The sequence below is a fragment of the Euleptes europaea genome, chromosome 15 (genome assembly GCF_029931775.1).
Source record: "Euleptes europaea isolate rEulEur1 chromosome 15, rEulEur1.hap1, whole genome shotgun sequence".
Classification (NCBI taxonomy): domain Eukaryota; kingdom Metazoa; phylum Chordata; class Lepidosauria; order Squamata; family Sphaerodactylidae; genus Euleptes; species Euleptes europaea.
Genome location: NC_079326.1, coordinates 57,776,648 through 57,792,306, shown reverse-complemented (window position 1 = coordinate 57,792,306; position 15,659 = coordinate 57,776,648). Strand labels below are relative to the sequence as shown.

The 15,659-nt window shown below is 44.9% G+C and overlaps 1 protein-coding gene across 1 annotated transcript; it reads left to right on the top strand.

Moving 5' to 3' along the window:
• Nucleotides 1-1,983: 1,983 nt before the first annotated feature.
• On the top strand, nucleotides 1,984-14,851 carry HSPD1 (heat shock protein family D (Hsp60) member 1). Its single transcript, XM_056861409.1, has 11 exons — nucleotides 1,984-2,157; nucleotides 3,759-4,011; nucleotides 4,847-4,929; nucleotides 5,209-5,304; nucleotides 6,173-6,266; nucleotides 6,613-6,781; nucleotides 7,350-7,449; nucleotides 9,134-9,379; nucleotides 11,419-11,593; nucleotides 12,442-12,620; nucleotides 14,680-14,851. Exons 1-11 carry the CDS (start codon nucleotides 1,984-1,986, stop codon nucleotides 14,821-14,823), a joined length of 1,713 nt encoding a protein of 570 aa, XP_056717387.1. The 3' UTR covers nucleotides 14,824-14,851.
• The last annotated feature ends 808 nt before the right edge of the window (nucleotides 14,852-15,659 follow it).

Sequence of the window (15,659 nt, the reverse complement as noted above, 5' to 3'; positions counted from 1 at the left end):
GGCGGGTCTGCAGGGGGCGCTGCCGCCCTTCTTGTGTCGCCGGTGGGGCAGCACGTGGCGAGGGAGGGCAGAAGGGGAAGGTCCAGCCATTTGGAGCGGTGGCCGCCATTTCTTCCTGCCTTTCGCGGGCCCCGGCAGCTTGCGTGTGCCCTCCTGACAATCAGTTGGAAGGGGCCACCAGGGTCATCTAGTCCAACCCCCTGCACAAGACAGAAAATTCAAAACTACCTCCTCCCCCCCACACCCTCAGTGACTCTTACTCCATGCCCCCGAGATGCCCTCCCTCTCATCATCTGCCTAAGGTCATAGAATCAGGGAAGGAGAGGTTACCACCTCCCAAGGAAGCCTGTTCCACTGAGGAACCACTCTGTTAGAAATATTGGAACACATTGACAGGGTGGTTTGCTCCTGTGATATTCACACATCATGAGTACTGGTGTAGTGGACTCTAATCTGGAGAACCAGGTTGGGTTCTCCAATCCTCCACATACAGCTTGCTGGGTGACCTTGGGTAGTCACAGCTCTCCAAACCCTCTCAGCCCGATCTACCTCTCAAGGTGTCTGTTGTGGAGAAGGTGATTGTAAGCTGGTTTGAGTCTTTGAAAAAATCAGCATATAAAAAACAATTCTTCCTCTTCAGTTCATTTGTACCCTGTTTTTCTCCTGCATTTTAGCGTCACAACAACCCTGTGAGTTAGGTTAGGCTGAGAGTGTTTGGCTGGCCCCAAGGTCATCCAGCAAGCCTCCATGTCTCAAATGGGGAATTAAACCTGGGTCTTCCAGACACTTTTAACCATTATACCACACTGGCACTCTTTACCTTAAAAGTAAACAGCTTTGGTTTAATACTGCCAGCAGAAAATTTGGATGAGTAGATCAAAAGCCAGACATGTGAATGGTGTTTCTGTCCTTGTAACAAGATGTCCTTGTAACTTCTTGTGTTATTAGTCACATTTAATTTAAAGAAAAAAATGTGGGATATGAGTATTGTAAATAAGTGTCAGATCGTAGAACTATGTACTCTATGCCTATAACTCAAGAATGAGAGGTTACAAACCAATCTGTACAAATTTTTTTCTGTCAAGTCACAGCTGACTTATAGCGATCCCACACGGTTTTCAAGGCAAGAGACATTGGGAGGTGGTTTGCCATTACCTGCCTCTGCGTCATTCTCCTGGTATTCCTTGGAGGTCTTCCATCCAAATACTAGCCAAGGTCACCCAGCAAGCCAACATGGCGCGAGTGGGGATTTGAACCTGGGTTTCCCAGATCCAACACCTTAACTACACCATGCTAGCTCTCTAAGTATATATGGAATTCATTGTTAGTGCCCGTTCCGTCCGCATGTCCCTGGTTCGTCTAGTTTTGCAAGTGGTAATTGAGGGGCGAGAGGTGGGCTGGGGGCCTCGTGTCCACCATCCCAGACTGCTCTGCCAACGCCCACTTTGATATGTGATGAATAGGCAAGCCCCACCCACTCTGAATGAACTGATTGCTCTTCTTATCTGTTTTTGTTTTAAATCAGCCACTTCCCTAACATTTCCTCTTCCGTTATTAATAGAAATGAATTGACCCGTTGGGTGCACACTTCACGTATCTGATGAAGTGAGCTCTGACTCCTGAAAGCCTATGCTGGAATAAACTCTGTTAATCTCTAAACTGCCACTCAGCGTCTGTTCTCTTTTGTGGCAAGTTCTGTTAAATCATTTATCTGTGCTTCTGTGTTGAAAGCTGGGGAGAGCACGCTTAAGTACAGGTCCCAGAGGTTTCAAGTAGCCTCTTCCTCCTACCTGTTTAATAGCACTCTCCGTGGTCTTTTAATTTCTTCGCTGTTTTAAAAAATTGTATTTGGATGAGTTCAGTTGCGTTTTGCAAGTTAGCTCAAGGTCATGTAGCACAAAGCCCAAAGTGTAAATTTCTCTGCCTTGCAATATAGTTTTGTGAGGTTGACTTAACCTTTTTTCTTTCTTGTTTTTTATAGAAATGCTGCGTTTACCAACAGCGCTTCGTCAGATTAGGCCAATATCCAGAGTTCTGGCCCCGCACCTTACAAGAGCCTATGCAAAAGATGTTAAATTTGGGGCAGATGCCCGAGCTCTTATGCTACAGGGTGTAGACCTCCTAGCTGATGCTGTGGCTGTCACCATGGGACCAAAGGTATTGGAATCATGTTACTTTTGTTATTCTCACCCTGGCATGAAATACCTGGTGTTTGAAGGTACTGTAGCAAAATCCTGGTATTTTGTAAAACACCTATGGCATAATTAGTCTGAAACAAAGCCTGCTGATTTCAGTGGAGAGATAACGGGCAGAAAAAGCACTTAGTTCTGACTGGATTGTGCTGTCAATGTCATGATTGATATCTCATCACCAATGCTAATTTCTCCATGCCTACTAACCCTCTGCATATCACACCTAATCCAATCACGCCTGCTAATGTAATTTACTTGTTTTTGACATTTGCATTGCCATTGTGTGTCCAATTCACTCTTCTCCACTTTAGGATCGATAGTCTCGCATTCTAGCTGTATCTGAAGAAGTGAGCTGTGGCTCACGAAAGCTCACACTCTGCCAGAAATTTTGTTAGTCTTTAAGGTGCTGTTGAACTCTTGCTCTTTTCTACTGCTCATGATTAATACAGTTTCAGATTGTAGCCAGGCAGCCTCCTAACCTTAAATAACTTCTCACTCCCAACAATACACTTCTGGACATGGACTCTGGGACCAGGGCCTGCAACAAACCAAGATGCCATCTCTGTCCTCATATTTATTTTGACAACACAGTGACTGGGCCATCTCAGGTTCATTCATTTGACAACGTCCAACATTATATATTCCATCAAATGTCAGCAGTGCCCTTCCACTGTGCATCAGACATACAGGTCAGTCCCTGTCCAAAAGAATAAATGGACACAAATCTGATACTGAAAATCACACTGCTCAAAAACCAGTGGGAGAATATTTTAATCTTCCAGGTCTTTCCATTGTTGACCTAAGAGTGGCAGTCCTCAGAGAAGCTTCCAGGGGAGATTACAATGTGATAAGTTCATTCAGGATAATTATCTCACTACAGATGATACTTTTCTGCCCCTAAATATTTCTCTTCTGCTCTGATCAAACTGATTACAATGGGCATTGTACCTCTGCATATTGAGTTCCTTCTTTGCAATACCGTTCCCAACTTCTGACTGGGATATAAGGACTCAAGGATCTCCATTCTGACTTGTATCCAACAAAGGGAGCTTTTACTCTCAAAAACGTAACCCCATAAACCTAGTTGGTCTCTAAGGTGCTACTGGACTGGAATCTAGATGTTTGAAATAGTTTGTATACTAACTGTGTAATTTGACTCACTGGGGTGAGTTAGACTTTGAAGCCAGGAGAGCATACAAATCAGATAACATACTTTTTGTATTGCTGCTTTCCTTCACCTGCGACATCACAACACATTCCACAACAGGGGCATAATCTGTAGTGAGCACAAATTTTGGTTGGCCAAAACTTGTGCCCCTTTTGTATCACAAGATCTCGTCTTCTGTATTGTCTGTTCCAGCTGTTCCGGGAAGCTATTCCTTGGCTTCCACATGATAAGACATCAGTCTGATTATTGTCTCTTCCTTTTCCTTCCAAACTCATTGGCCAGTCCCAGTTAGATACTATGCAATTAAATATTAAAGGCCAAAGCTTATAAAAACATTGAAAATTGTGCAGCAGGAAGCATGTGGTTCATAGCAATGTGCCTTTCGTGTTACTTTGCAGGGAAGAACAGTCATCATTGAACAGAGCTGGGGAAGTCCTAAGGTGACAAAGGATGGCGTGACGGTCGCCAAGGCGATTGACTTGAAGGACAAATACAAGAACATTGGAGCCAAGCTAGTTCAAGATGTGGCAAACAATACCAACGAAGAGGCTGGTGACGGGACCACAACGGCCACCGTCCTGGCACGTTCCATTGCCAAGGAGGGGTTTGAGAAGATCAGCAAAGGCGCAAATCCCGTGGAAATCAGGAGAGGTAACGAAATGAATGATGCGGCCAGCATCTTGACATTAGCCAGTATGCCAAGTAGCGTGTTAACGCTGAAATATTGTGCATTAGTTTTCTTCCTGTTTAGTACAGAGACTTACCTAGCCTGTTTGCCTGGGCTGCGTAGTATTTGCTGCTAGGCAAGCAAGCGTTCAGTTGCATCTTGCTTTCATCCTCATCTGCAGCTTCTGTGTTTGCGCCTCCCCCCCAATATGAACTTCACTGGTGCTTACAATTGTCTTCAGAGGCCCTGCTTCCCGCCAGTTGAGGTTAGACCGGCCCCTTGAGAGCTCTTATGCAGCCAATTGAGGCCGCCCCCCTGCCCCCTGATCTGGGCTGGTGAGGCCTGGTATGACCAAATGACATTTTTGTCATATTCGGCCCTTGTAACAATTGAGTTTGATGCCCCTGGGCTAGATGGTGGCAACCCGAGAAAGGGTTATGGCACAAGAATCAAGGAATCCCCTCCCCAGGGAGATACATTTGTCCTCTCTCTTATTGTTTTCTACCAGTGGGTGGACACCTTTCTGTTTTATCTGGTATGCCCTTGCTGGCTCTTCTTGTTGGTTTGTAATTGTTGCTTTTATTTATAAGTACTGCTTTTAAAAGTTGATTTTTTTAAAACATTCTTTTAGTTGTTCACCGCCTTGAGGGCCCTAATTGGTCAGAATCATGGCATACAAACATTTTAAATAAATCCATGAACTCAACTGCAGTGATATACTTTTCCTGGCTTTCAGAGTCACTTAAAGCAGTTCATGGTTGATCAGCTGCTACCTGCGTAGAAGGTTAATTAACGTGGGCATTCCGTGTGTTTTCTCAGGGGTGATGCTAGCTGTGGATGCTGTCATTGCTGAACTGAAGAAATTGTCCAAGCCAGTCACAACACCAGAAGAAATTGCTCAGGTAATGCCAGCTCCTGTCAGAAGAGCACTTGCTTATTCTGCCTCTGCTTGTGTCATTGTGTGGAGAGAGACTGCTCTGAATGTGCCATTTTGTTTTGTAATATTTTGTTTCTTTTAAGAATATTGCACAAATATGGAGAGTCAGCTCTTTTGCATATGTTGTCAGTGCCGTCAGGCCTGTTGTTACATTGTTAGGTATTTCCACCTTTTTTAAGAGGGTGGATTTTTGCTACCAACTTAAGCTGCATGGGGAAACTGACTGACTTATTTGTTTCTGCAGGTTGCCACAATATCTGCAAATGGAGATAAGGAAATAGGCAACATAATTTCTGATGCCATGAAAAAAGTTGGAAGAAAGGGTGTTATCACAGTTAAGGTAAGTATTGAATGTGGGTGCACACATGCCTGTATGCATGCCAGCGTGGTGTAGTGGTTAAGAATGGTGGACTCTAATCTGGAGAACCGGGTTTGATTCCCCGCTCCTCCACATGAAGCCTGTTGGGTGACTTTGAGCTATACACAATTCTCTCTGAACTCTCTTAGCCCCACCTACCTCACAAGGTGTCTGGTGTGGGAGAGGAAGGGAAGGTGATTGTAAGCCGGTTTGATTCTCCTTAAAAAGGTAGAGAAAGTCGGCATATAAAAACCAACTTATCTCTTTCCAAATTAGTGGACTAACAATTTCTTAAAGGTGTTGGTTATTCAGTCATGTCAAAAATCACCATGCAGTAAAGACTAATGCAGTTTTTTTTAATATTGCCATTTCTGGAATAGAACGCTCAGTAGTACTGAATTCTTCTAAAATATAGATTGGATGCTGTTGACTTGCATGTGTATGTAAAGTGCCATCAAGTTGCAGCCGATTTATGGCAAGCCCTTGGGTTTTCAAAGCAAGGGACATTCAGAGATGGTTTGCCATTGCCTGCCTCAATGTGGGCTTGAGAGAATTCGGAGAGAACTGTGACTGGCCCAAGGTCACCCAGCTGGCTTCTTGTGGAGGAGTGGGGAATTGAACCCGGTTCTCCAGATCAGAGTCTGCCTCTCTTAACCACTTCACCACGCTGGCTGCTTTGTGCGTAAATATAATAACTAGGTTGCTAGTGATGGAAAAGGGAAATGAGTGAACAGCCTGGCATTGGGGAAGGAATGTCGAGTGGGAAGAGAGACTTCAGTTCAGAGTACAAGAAGCAGAAGATAAGTAGCTTATTTTCAACAGATTTTATTGATTTTTTTTACTCAAATAGGATGGGAAAACACTGAATGATGAGCTGGAAATCATTGAAGGTTTGAAGTTCGACAGAGGATACATCTCCCCCTATTTCATTAATACAGCCAAAGGTAAGTTGAACAAAGTGACTCATTTTGGGCAATTGGATTTGACTAATGCTTTAGTTAAAGTTGACAGCTTGTAAATTAGCTTAAGTTGCTGAAGAATAGTGTGTGAATCTCAAAATACTCCACTTATTCATGCACTAGATAAATGCAAGTTCAACGGTTACTTGTAAAGTCTTCTGTAATTAGCATACGTGGCGCACTTTAAAACAAGTGGCAGGAAAATGTGGTTGTGTGTTGGAGGAGAGGACGTGGTGCTGATTTGATTAGGATTTGATCTTTGTTCATCAGCCTCTGGTTTTTGAGATAATGATTTGGGAACACAGTTCAATATCATTAATTCCCTTTACAGGACAGAAGTGTGAATTCCAAGATGCTTATCTTTTACTCAGTGAAAAGAAGATTTCCAGTGTTCAGTCTATAGTACCAGCTCTTGAGATTGCCAATAATCACCGTAAGCCTTTAGTTATTATTGCTGAAGATGTTGATGGGGAGGCCCTCAGTACCCTCGTATTAAACAGGTATGCTTGAAACCAGTTTGTTGCTACACCTAGTCCTTCCCTTTGTGGAAGAAGCTATACATTCTCCATATTGAGCCTAACCAGGCATCCTCACTGGTTTCGGTGGGACCTGCTTCCAAGCAAACGTGCTTCGGAGAGCAGCCCTAGCCTTTGAGTATTGAACTTTTTAATTTGCTGTGTGAGGGGGGGAGGGGGAGAGAGCAGAGCAAGCACGGGGGTGGGGTGGGAATCCAGCAGTACTCCAGACCCAGACATTAAAATGGAATCAAAGTCAAGATTTTTGGGTGGAATAAGTCTGCATGAAATAGCTAACGAAGGTGGGAGTGAATATTGCAGTCCTTGTCGATTTCATTTGAGCTTAGTTCAGTGTAAATTTGCATATGTTTTGCCAGTTAGAACAGGACTAGAAGTGTAAGCTTTAAATCAGTTTAAGCTATAGATTGTTTCTACTGTATAGGCAGTCCTGCTGAAAACTTTTAACTTGAGCAAAAATGGTTGTGGGGTGTCAGACCAGACTGGGTGTTCTGATCGGTGATATATTTGGTGTGGTTTTTTCCTCCCTCCTCAGACTGAAAGTTGGTCTACAAGTCGTTGCAGTGAAAGCACCGGGTTTTGGTGATAATAGAAAAAACCAGCTTAAAGACATGGCGATCGCGACTGGCGGTGTAGTAAGTAAAGATTTAAAAAGTCTCAAGCCCTAACTGATGCTCCTTGCGAACCCAGGCATAGGACTGGACTGTGATTTGGCTCAGGGATTGCTGCTCCCCTTTTATTCGGAGGGGCCGTGGCTCAGTGGTAGAGCCTCCGCGTGGCATGCAGAAGGTCCCAGGTTCAATCCCTGGCATCTCCAGTTAAATGGACCAGGCAAGTAGGTGATGCAAAAGACCCCTGCCTGAGACCCTGGAGAGCTGCTGCCAGTCTGAGTAGACAATTCTGACTTTGATGGACCCAAGGGTCTGATTCAGTATAAGGCAGCTTCATATATTCATGCTCACTGGTGTATCTGAACTGGAAAATTGGCTTGATGCAGAACTGGGAAGGGGACGTAGGAGCCAGAGGTCTGTTTTCCAAAGTCGCCCTCTACTCTGTGCTGAGGAATAAGCATTATTGCAGAATTGTGACAACATTAATGCCAAGTTTCCCATCTGTCCCTCGCTAATCATTTTAATTAACATGGCCCCCTGGTCTACAGATGAAGAGCCTTTCCAATTAGTTAGGCATCTTAAAAGAAATAAAAATAGTGGAAAGTCATTGCTTGACACAAAGACTGAAGGGTGGTCAGGAAGAGTGTAAATGTGAGAAGGGCAGGGAGTTGTGTGAAGTTAAAGTAGTTTGTAAATAGCAGCTACCCAGGAGCCCGGTTCACAAATTACAGTGGACGCACTTCCAGGCTGTGTACAGTGTACACTTTATGTGTGCATTGAGTAATTTTCATGTTGCAGCTGAACATGTGATACAAATCACATTTATTCCCTGTTTTCATTTGTAAAGTGAATGTGCGTTGGCTCTTTTTTGCAAACAGATGTTAACACAGGCAGGATGTATGTGTATTAATGTGTGAACAGAGCTACTGGAATTTAGGGGGAGACTTACAGCATTTTCCTAAGTATATTTGCTGAGTCCCACTGAATTCTGAGAACATAAGAAAGGCCCTGATGGATCAGACCAAGGTCTATCAAGTCCATCAGTCTGTTCACACAGTGGTCAACCAGGTGCCTCTAGGAAGCGCACAAACAAGACAACTGCAGCAGCATTGTCCTGCCTGCGTTCCATGGCACCTAATATCATAGGCATGCTCCTCTGATACTGGAGAAAATAGGTATGCATCATGACTAGTAGCCATTTTGACTGGTAGCCATGAATACCCCTCTCCTCCATGAACATGTCCACTCCCCTCTTAAAGCCTTCCCAGTTGGCAGCCCTCACCACATCCTATGTGTTGTGTAATATCTTCTAGATAGAAAAATTGCCCAAAATAATCTTACAGAAAGCTCTGAAAGAGCATGACATTGTGAATGGATTAATGGAATTCATTTACCAAAAAATTAAAGCATTGCATGAATATGCATCCTCATGTTACATAATTAAAAACTAATCCTTATTTCATGATGAATAACCTTTGGGCTGTAATGTATCTTAAATAGAAAACTATCTTTAGATACCCCCCCCCCTTAAAAATTCTGCATGCTGACTTCCTTGTAATCTGGTATAAGAATCATAGTCTCAGTGACACTATCTCTCCTTGAGAAACCACAATTTGGTGATCCTTCCAGCAGTGGCCGATGGGTTGTAAATTTGCAGATTGTGATATAACAAGTTTGGACTTTGAGCTTTTAATATTTCCCGTTCCAGGTTTTTGGGGAGGAAGGCTTGAGCCTAAATCTAGAAGACATTCAACCTCACGACTTCGGGAAAGTTGGAGAAATCATTGTGACAAAAGACGATTGCTTGCTCCTGAAAGGGAAAGGGGACAAAGGCACAATCGAAAAACGCATTCAGGAAATAATTGAACAGTTGGACGTTACAACCAGCGAATACGAGAAGGAGAAGCTGAACGAACGCCTGGCTAAGCTTTCCGATGGAGTAGCTGTACTAAAGGTGCGTGTCCTTCCATGGTGGGTGGGTGATCTTAAATGTCGTGTCATGTACGGGTCACTGTGATGTAAAGCTCTCCCCACTTGGGATGGGGAGGTCTTCTGATTCAAGGCAGCTCTACAGTCAAAGCAGTCTGTTTGCCTGCAAGGTTTGGGGAATGTCTTGTAGGTACTGAGGCAGGTATCCTAGTCTTGTAAAAAAAAAAAGGTAGTTTCAGTACAAGAAAAATTAACATTGTTTTGGCTACAGCTGAAAATAATATAAATCTTCAAGTACTTAAAGGGCTGTCATATAGAGAATGGTGCCGAGTTGTTTTCTGTTGCTCCAGAAGGTCAGACCAGAACCAACGGGTTGAAATTAAATCAAAAGAGTTTCCAATAGTTAGAGCAGTTCCTCAGTGGAACAGGCTTCCTCAGGAGGTAGTGAGCTCTCTTTTCCTGGAGGTTTTTAAGCAGAGGCTAAATGGCCATCTATCAGCAATGCTGATTCTATTACCTTAGGCAGATGATGAGAAGGAGCGCATCTGGGCATGGAGTTGGGGTCACGGGGTGTGGGGGGGGGTAGTTTGGAATGTCCTGCATTGTGCAGGGGGTTGGACTAGATGACCCTGGTGGTACCCTCCAACTCTATGATTCAGCTTGTCTGAATGTCTGTTGCGTAACAACTCGAGACAACTCTGAATTATGTGACATCAGCTGCCCTGCACACTGGCTTCAGACTTCTATGTTGGATTTGCTCCAGCAGAGCACCCGTGATTCAGACCCTGAAAATCATGAAACCTTTGCTTGGTGCAAAGCACTGTCTTAGTCTTCTCGCTTCTCGGCCTTTTGGCTAAGATCAAGTGGGAAAAGGTCAGAAGCTTTGCAACAGAATGTTCAGGCATGGGGGGGAGAGTCTTCGTTGTCCTTGGAGGAACATTCTGGGCTGGGTGGAGATCTCAGCTGGGCGCCATCAGTGAATGCAGCAGTCATGAGTCAAGGCAAAGATCTGCTTGCTCCAGCTATCCTGTGCTGGACGGAAAGAGGCAACATCGGCATGTTTATCCGCCTCAGTCCTACAGCCTTGGATTGTGGTGTTCTTCAAGAACCTTCTCAGCAGTACTGAGCTGGTAGCCACTGTCCAGGTGTGGAAGACGAGGAGTTGGTTTTTATATGCTGACTTTCTCTTCCACTTAAGGCAGAATCAAACCGGCTTACAATAACCTTCCCTTCCCCTTCCCACAACAGACACCCTGTGAGGTAGGTGGGGCTGAGAGAGCTCTTAATAACCCAGCTGACTTCGTGTGTAGGAGCAGGGAGACAAATCCAGTTCACCAGATTAGCGTCCGCCGCTCATGTGGAGGAGCGGGGAATCAAACCCGATTCTCCAGGTCAGAGTGCACTGCTCCAAACCACTACACCACGCTGGCTGTGCTCCACTTTGCACTTCCACACGTTCAGGATCTTGAGAAACTTGATTAGCGGACTGGGGGGTAGCAGAATCTGAGAAGCTGCAAAGGGAGGAGTACCTTTTCAGGATTTCCAATGGTTAGGGGATGAAGCTTGAGTGGGTCTCCTGTGGCAAGCACAAGAAATAATGTTCAAGATCCACCGCTGTCAGTCCATTAGCCCGCTGTGGAACAGGCTGCTGTGGTCCTGTGCGCTTCTCAGATCATTGCAAAGGGCTGGAGGGATTGCCCTCCACAGTGGGGGGGCACTTCTGTGAGATAGAAAAGAGCCGGGTCAAAGACAACAGAATTGAACCCTATAGAATTTTGTCTACATTGATGCCATATGACTTAACAGTCCCCTGTGATATAGTTGAGCAGCTGTGGAATGCTGGACCCAATCCCAAATCAATCAGCATCCATCAGTGTGTGGAATGGGGCAGGCAGGCACTCACCTGTCAGGGCCGGGGGGGGGGGGCTTGCATTTGGTCTTCAGTCTTTACTTGACTTTTAAGTCAAGTAAAAAGGCCTCCTTTCCCAGAGGTTCAAGAAGTAGAATAACTTTCAGACCATGAAAAATTGACACAGCTGTCTTCTTTTTTAAAAAAAATCTTAGGTTGGGGGGACAAGTGACGTGGAGGTGAACGAGAAGAAAGACAGAGTCACAGATGCCCTCAACGCCACACGTGCAGCCGTAGAGGAGGGCATCGTTCTCGGGGGTGGCTGCGCGCTGCTCCGTTGCATACCGGCGCTCGATAACTTGACTCCGGCCAACGAGGATCAGAAGATTGGTAAATAAACTGAGTTGTGTGATTGGTTCAGCTACCCTTTGGAGTGCCCTGCTCATCCCTAGGGAACGCTAGACCAGGAGTTGCCTTTGCGTCTTCTGTTTTTCAAAAGATTAGAGGTGCTCTTCTGTGGCTTGGGTCTGGAGAGTCCGATGCACAAGCAGACGGTATCTCCAGTTGGAGGATGGGGGTGGGCATTTCTGCCATTGGAGGCGAGAGCCATTTTATGAGCAAACTGTGTCTCTAGAATGGAGCTGCGTTGCGGGGGAAAGTTTCTGCTGAGGCAAGACCAACATCCTCTTCCACTGAGCCCCTGAAAGCATCTAGCATCAGGGCTGCTGAGCAAAGAGGCAAAGGGGATCTAACTAATCTAAGGGAGGATTTACTGCTCTGAGCCAACAGCCATCTTCGCAATCCTGGAAGGGAATGAGAAAAAGGCAAGTGTGTTTTCTTGTCTCTTTCCTCTTCCAGTGGCACTAACAGCTGAGGGTTGGGAAGAAATGGTTTTGGTAGAGAACACTGTTTGCAGAAGGTTAGAAACACACAGCTGGTCTAAATTCAAATGAGATACGTGACCACCTCTGCCTGAGACCCTGGAGAGACGCTGCCAGTCTTGAGTAGACCATACTGATGGACCAAGGGTCCTGTTCAGTAGAAGGCAGCTTCATGTGTTCACTATTCACACAGTAAAAATGCTGGGAAAATTCATCCACAACTGAAAAGAGTTGCCTTTTGTTGGGTTCTCTGGGTTTAATTTCAAAAGTTCTTTTCGACCTTAATGTGCATTTCTACCAGCATCAAACAACATTGTGAGTTGGTTGAAATAGTGTTCTGTTTTGTGTTTTTTTTAGGCATAGACATCATCAAGAGAACACTGAAAATCCCAGCAATGACCATTGCTAAGAATGCTGGTGTCGAAGGATCCCTGATAGTTGAGAGAATCATGCAGAGCCCGCCTGAGATCGGCTATGACGCAATGCTTGGCGACTTCGTAAATATGGTGGAGAAAGGCATCATTGACCCCACAAAGGTAACGCTCGTATTCTTCCACAATCCATTCTTAGAATCATAGAGTTGGAAGGGGGTCCACCAGGGTCATCTAGTCCAGTGATGGCGAACCTTTTAGAGACCGAGTGCCCAAACTGCAACCCAAAACCCACTTATTTATCACCAAGTGCCAATACGGCAATTTAACCTGAATACTGAGGTTTTAGTTTAGAAAAAACAACTCATACATTATTCACATATTTTGCGTTAAAAGAAAAACACAACAACAGAGCTTTCAATGATACAAAAACTTTTTATTGAAAGGTAAAAGTTTGCATTTGGCATGCATCTCTCCAGGACTCGTCCTCTGCTCAGCCACCGGACATTATTGTACATAAGTAAACAATTATACTGTGCCGGAACCTCCTCAAGAAGTGCTTGAAACTGTCGACAATTCAGAGCACGAGCCATGATGTAATTCACCATTTTTGTGACATCTTTGAAGACATCGTCAAATTTTTTGAACAATTAATGTGATTTTTGCTGTTGTGTGCATGCTGATAATTTGTCTACCCTTGGCTCATACTTTGTAAGTTTGAGAGCAACACATGCAGCACTCAGGTCATCTGTTAGCCTGTTTCTGGTGTCAGATTTGATATAATTCAAAGCTGAAAACAGCTGCTCACAAGCATAAGATGATCCAAACGAAGTAAGGAAAGCAATCCCAAGTGCTTTCATTGACTTAAAATTATTTGGCAGAGAATTCCAAACTTTAAGGATTTCATTTTCAGAACTAACTGTGCTGTCCTTTGGCATCCCTTCTATCTTCTCAAGTGTTTCACGCAGGTCATAGAATTTATTTTTCCAGATAGAGCTTTCTTTAAATTCTATTAGCTCCATTTCCAGATTTTCTAAATCTAACCAGTGTAGGCAGAAAAGATCAAGTTCTTCAAATTTGGCTTTATCTGGAGAAGTAAGAAAACACAGGGTTGTCTCCATCTTACGGAACTGTAAAAATCTGTTACTAAAATTCACCTTTGCAGCTGCTACAATGCTAGACAATTCCTTGTAGATTTCCTGATGGCTTGTAAGATTGTCTGTAAATGTAGAATTTTCTAAATGCTTTTTTAGACAGGCGGGGCCCCAGACAAACTGAAGACGGGCGGGGCCCCGACCTGCCCCGCAGCTCAACTGAGAGGGGGGGCGCGGCAAGGTGCTCAGCCGCAGCCTCCCCAGTCCAAACTGAAGATGGGCGGGGCGCCCCGACAAACAGCTGAGCTGAGAGGGAGGGGCTTACCCTGGGTGCAAGGAGAGGGAGGGCGCCAGCGCAGGCTTGGGAAGCATGGGCTTGGGGAAAAGGAGCACCGCCCTCAGCTCCCTCACCACGGCAACACGGCACAGCCCTAGGCAGACGTAAGGGGTCCGCTTGTGCCCACAGAGAGGGCTCGGTGTGCTGGCTGCGGCACGCGTGCCATAGGTTCGCCAATGTGAATCTAGTCCAACCCCCTGCAGGATGCAGGAGATTCACAACTACCTCCCCCCACACACCCGTGACCCCTACTCCATGCCCAGAAAATGGCCAAGGTGCCCTCCCTTTCATCATCTGCTTAAGGTAAAAGAATCAGCATTGATGACAGATGGCCATCTAGCCTCTGCTTAAAAACTTCCAAGGAAGGAGAGCTCGCCACCTCCCAAGGAAGCCTGTTCCACTGAGGAACCGCTGTGTTAGAAAATTCTTCCTAATGTCTAGACAAACTCTTTCGATTTAATTTCATCCCACTGGTTCTGGTCTGACCTTCTGGGGCAACAGAAAACAACTCTGCACCCTCCTCTATATGACAGCCCTTCAAGTACTCGAACATGGTTATCATATCCTCTCTCAGTCTTCTCTTCAGGCTAAACATACCCAGCTCCTCCACCCTTTCCTCATAGACCCCTCACCATCATCTTTGCCCTCCTCTGGACATGTTCCAGCTTATCTACATCCTTCTGAAATTGTGGTGCCCAAAACTGAACACAATAGGTGAGGTCTAACCAGAGCAGAGTTCTTACGTGACGAGTGAGTGTGCGGTTGTACTGAGCGTTCTTGACTCTCCTTTCAGGTTGTCAGAACCGCCTTGATGGATGCCGCCGGCGTCGCTTCCCTTCTGTCGACAGCTGAAGCCGTGGTGACGGAAATCCCCAAAGAAGAGAAGGAAGCGGCCATGGGAGGGATGGGGGGAGGCATGGGAGGGGGCATGTTCTAATCCTGGGGGGTACCTGGATGTGCGTCATGAACTTAACAATGGTGACTTGACAGTTTAAACTGCAGGCCTTTGAGAGGGGCAGGGCAGAGTGCAGAAGGAGCGGCATTGGAAGAATCATTGTAACGTTAGTTACTGGATTTCAGTTGACACGTGCGTAATCGTTTACGGCCGTTGTCTATCATCCTGACAGATAATTTATTTTGTACTTTGAATAAAAAGGCATTTGTACATTCCTGGTACTGGGCGCGAGATCTGTGTACCAATGTGCTCTAAACGTGTAAATCAGTAGAAGCGCTTAAAAAGTTCTGTTTAAATCAGAATTTATTGGTGCTTGCTATTGCTAGGAAATCCGGAAGCCGTTGTGCGCAGGGCGGAATTGAAAAAAATGTGTACAAAGTAGACAAACATACAATTATGTGACAACTTTATGTAATAAAAGATTGTTCAAAGATATGAGTTATTAACTTATTCACAAAACATGGATTAATCCTTTTTACCAGAGCTGAGAGGTAATAGTTCAGATCACAAAATGCTCATTTTTTTTGAGGGACAATTAAGGTTAACCTTGCTGAGGGAACCTTTTAGGACTCCCCTATGCTCTTAACTTGTTCAAGTAGGGAAGAGTTACCTTATATCACTACGTCAGAGCAGGGACCCACAGTTTTTCCACTGAGACTGCCTTATCTCTCAAACAGTTTAGTCATCTTGCTGCAAGACTTCTTATTCAACTTTTATTTCTGTACTGCCTTTAGGACCATTTAACAATAGAATACCATAAACAGTCTTGATTTGTTTATAAGTCTTATTGAGCGCAGAGTCCTACAATAGTGGATCGT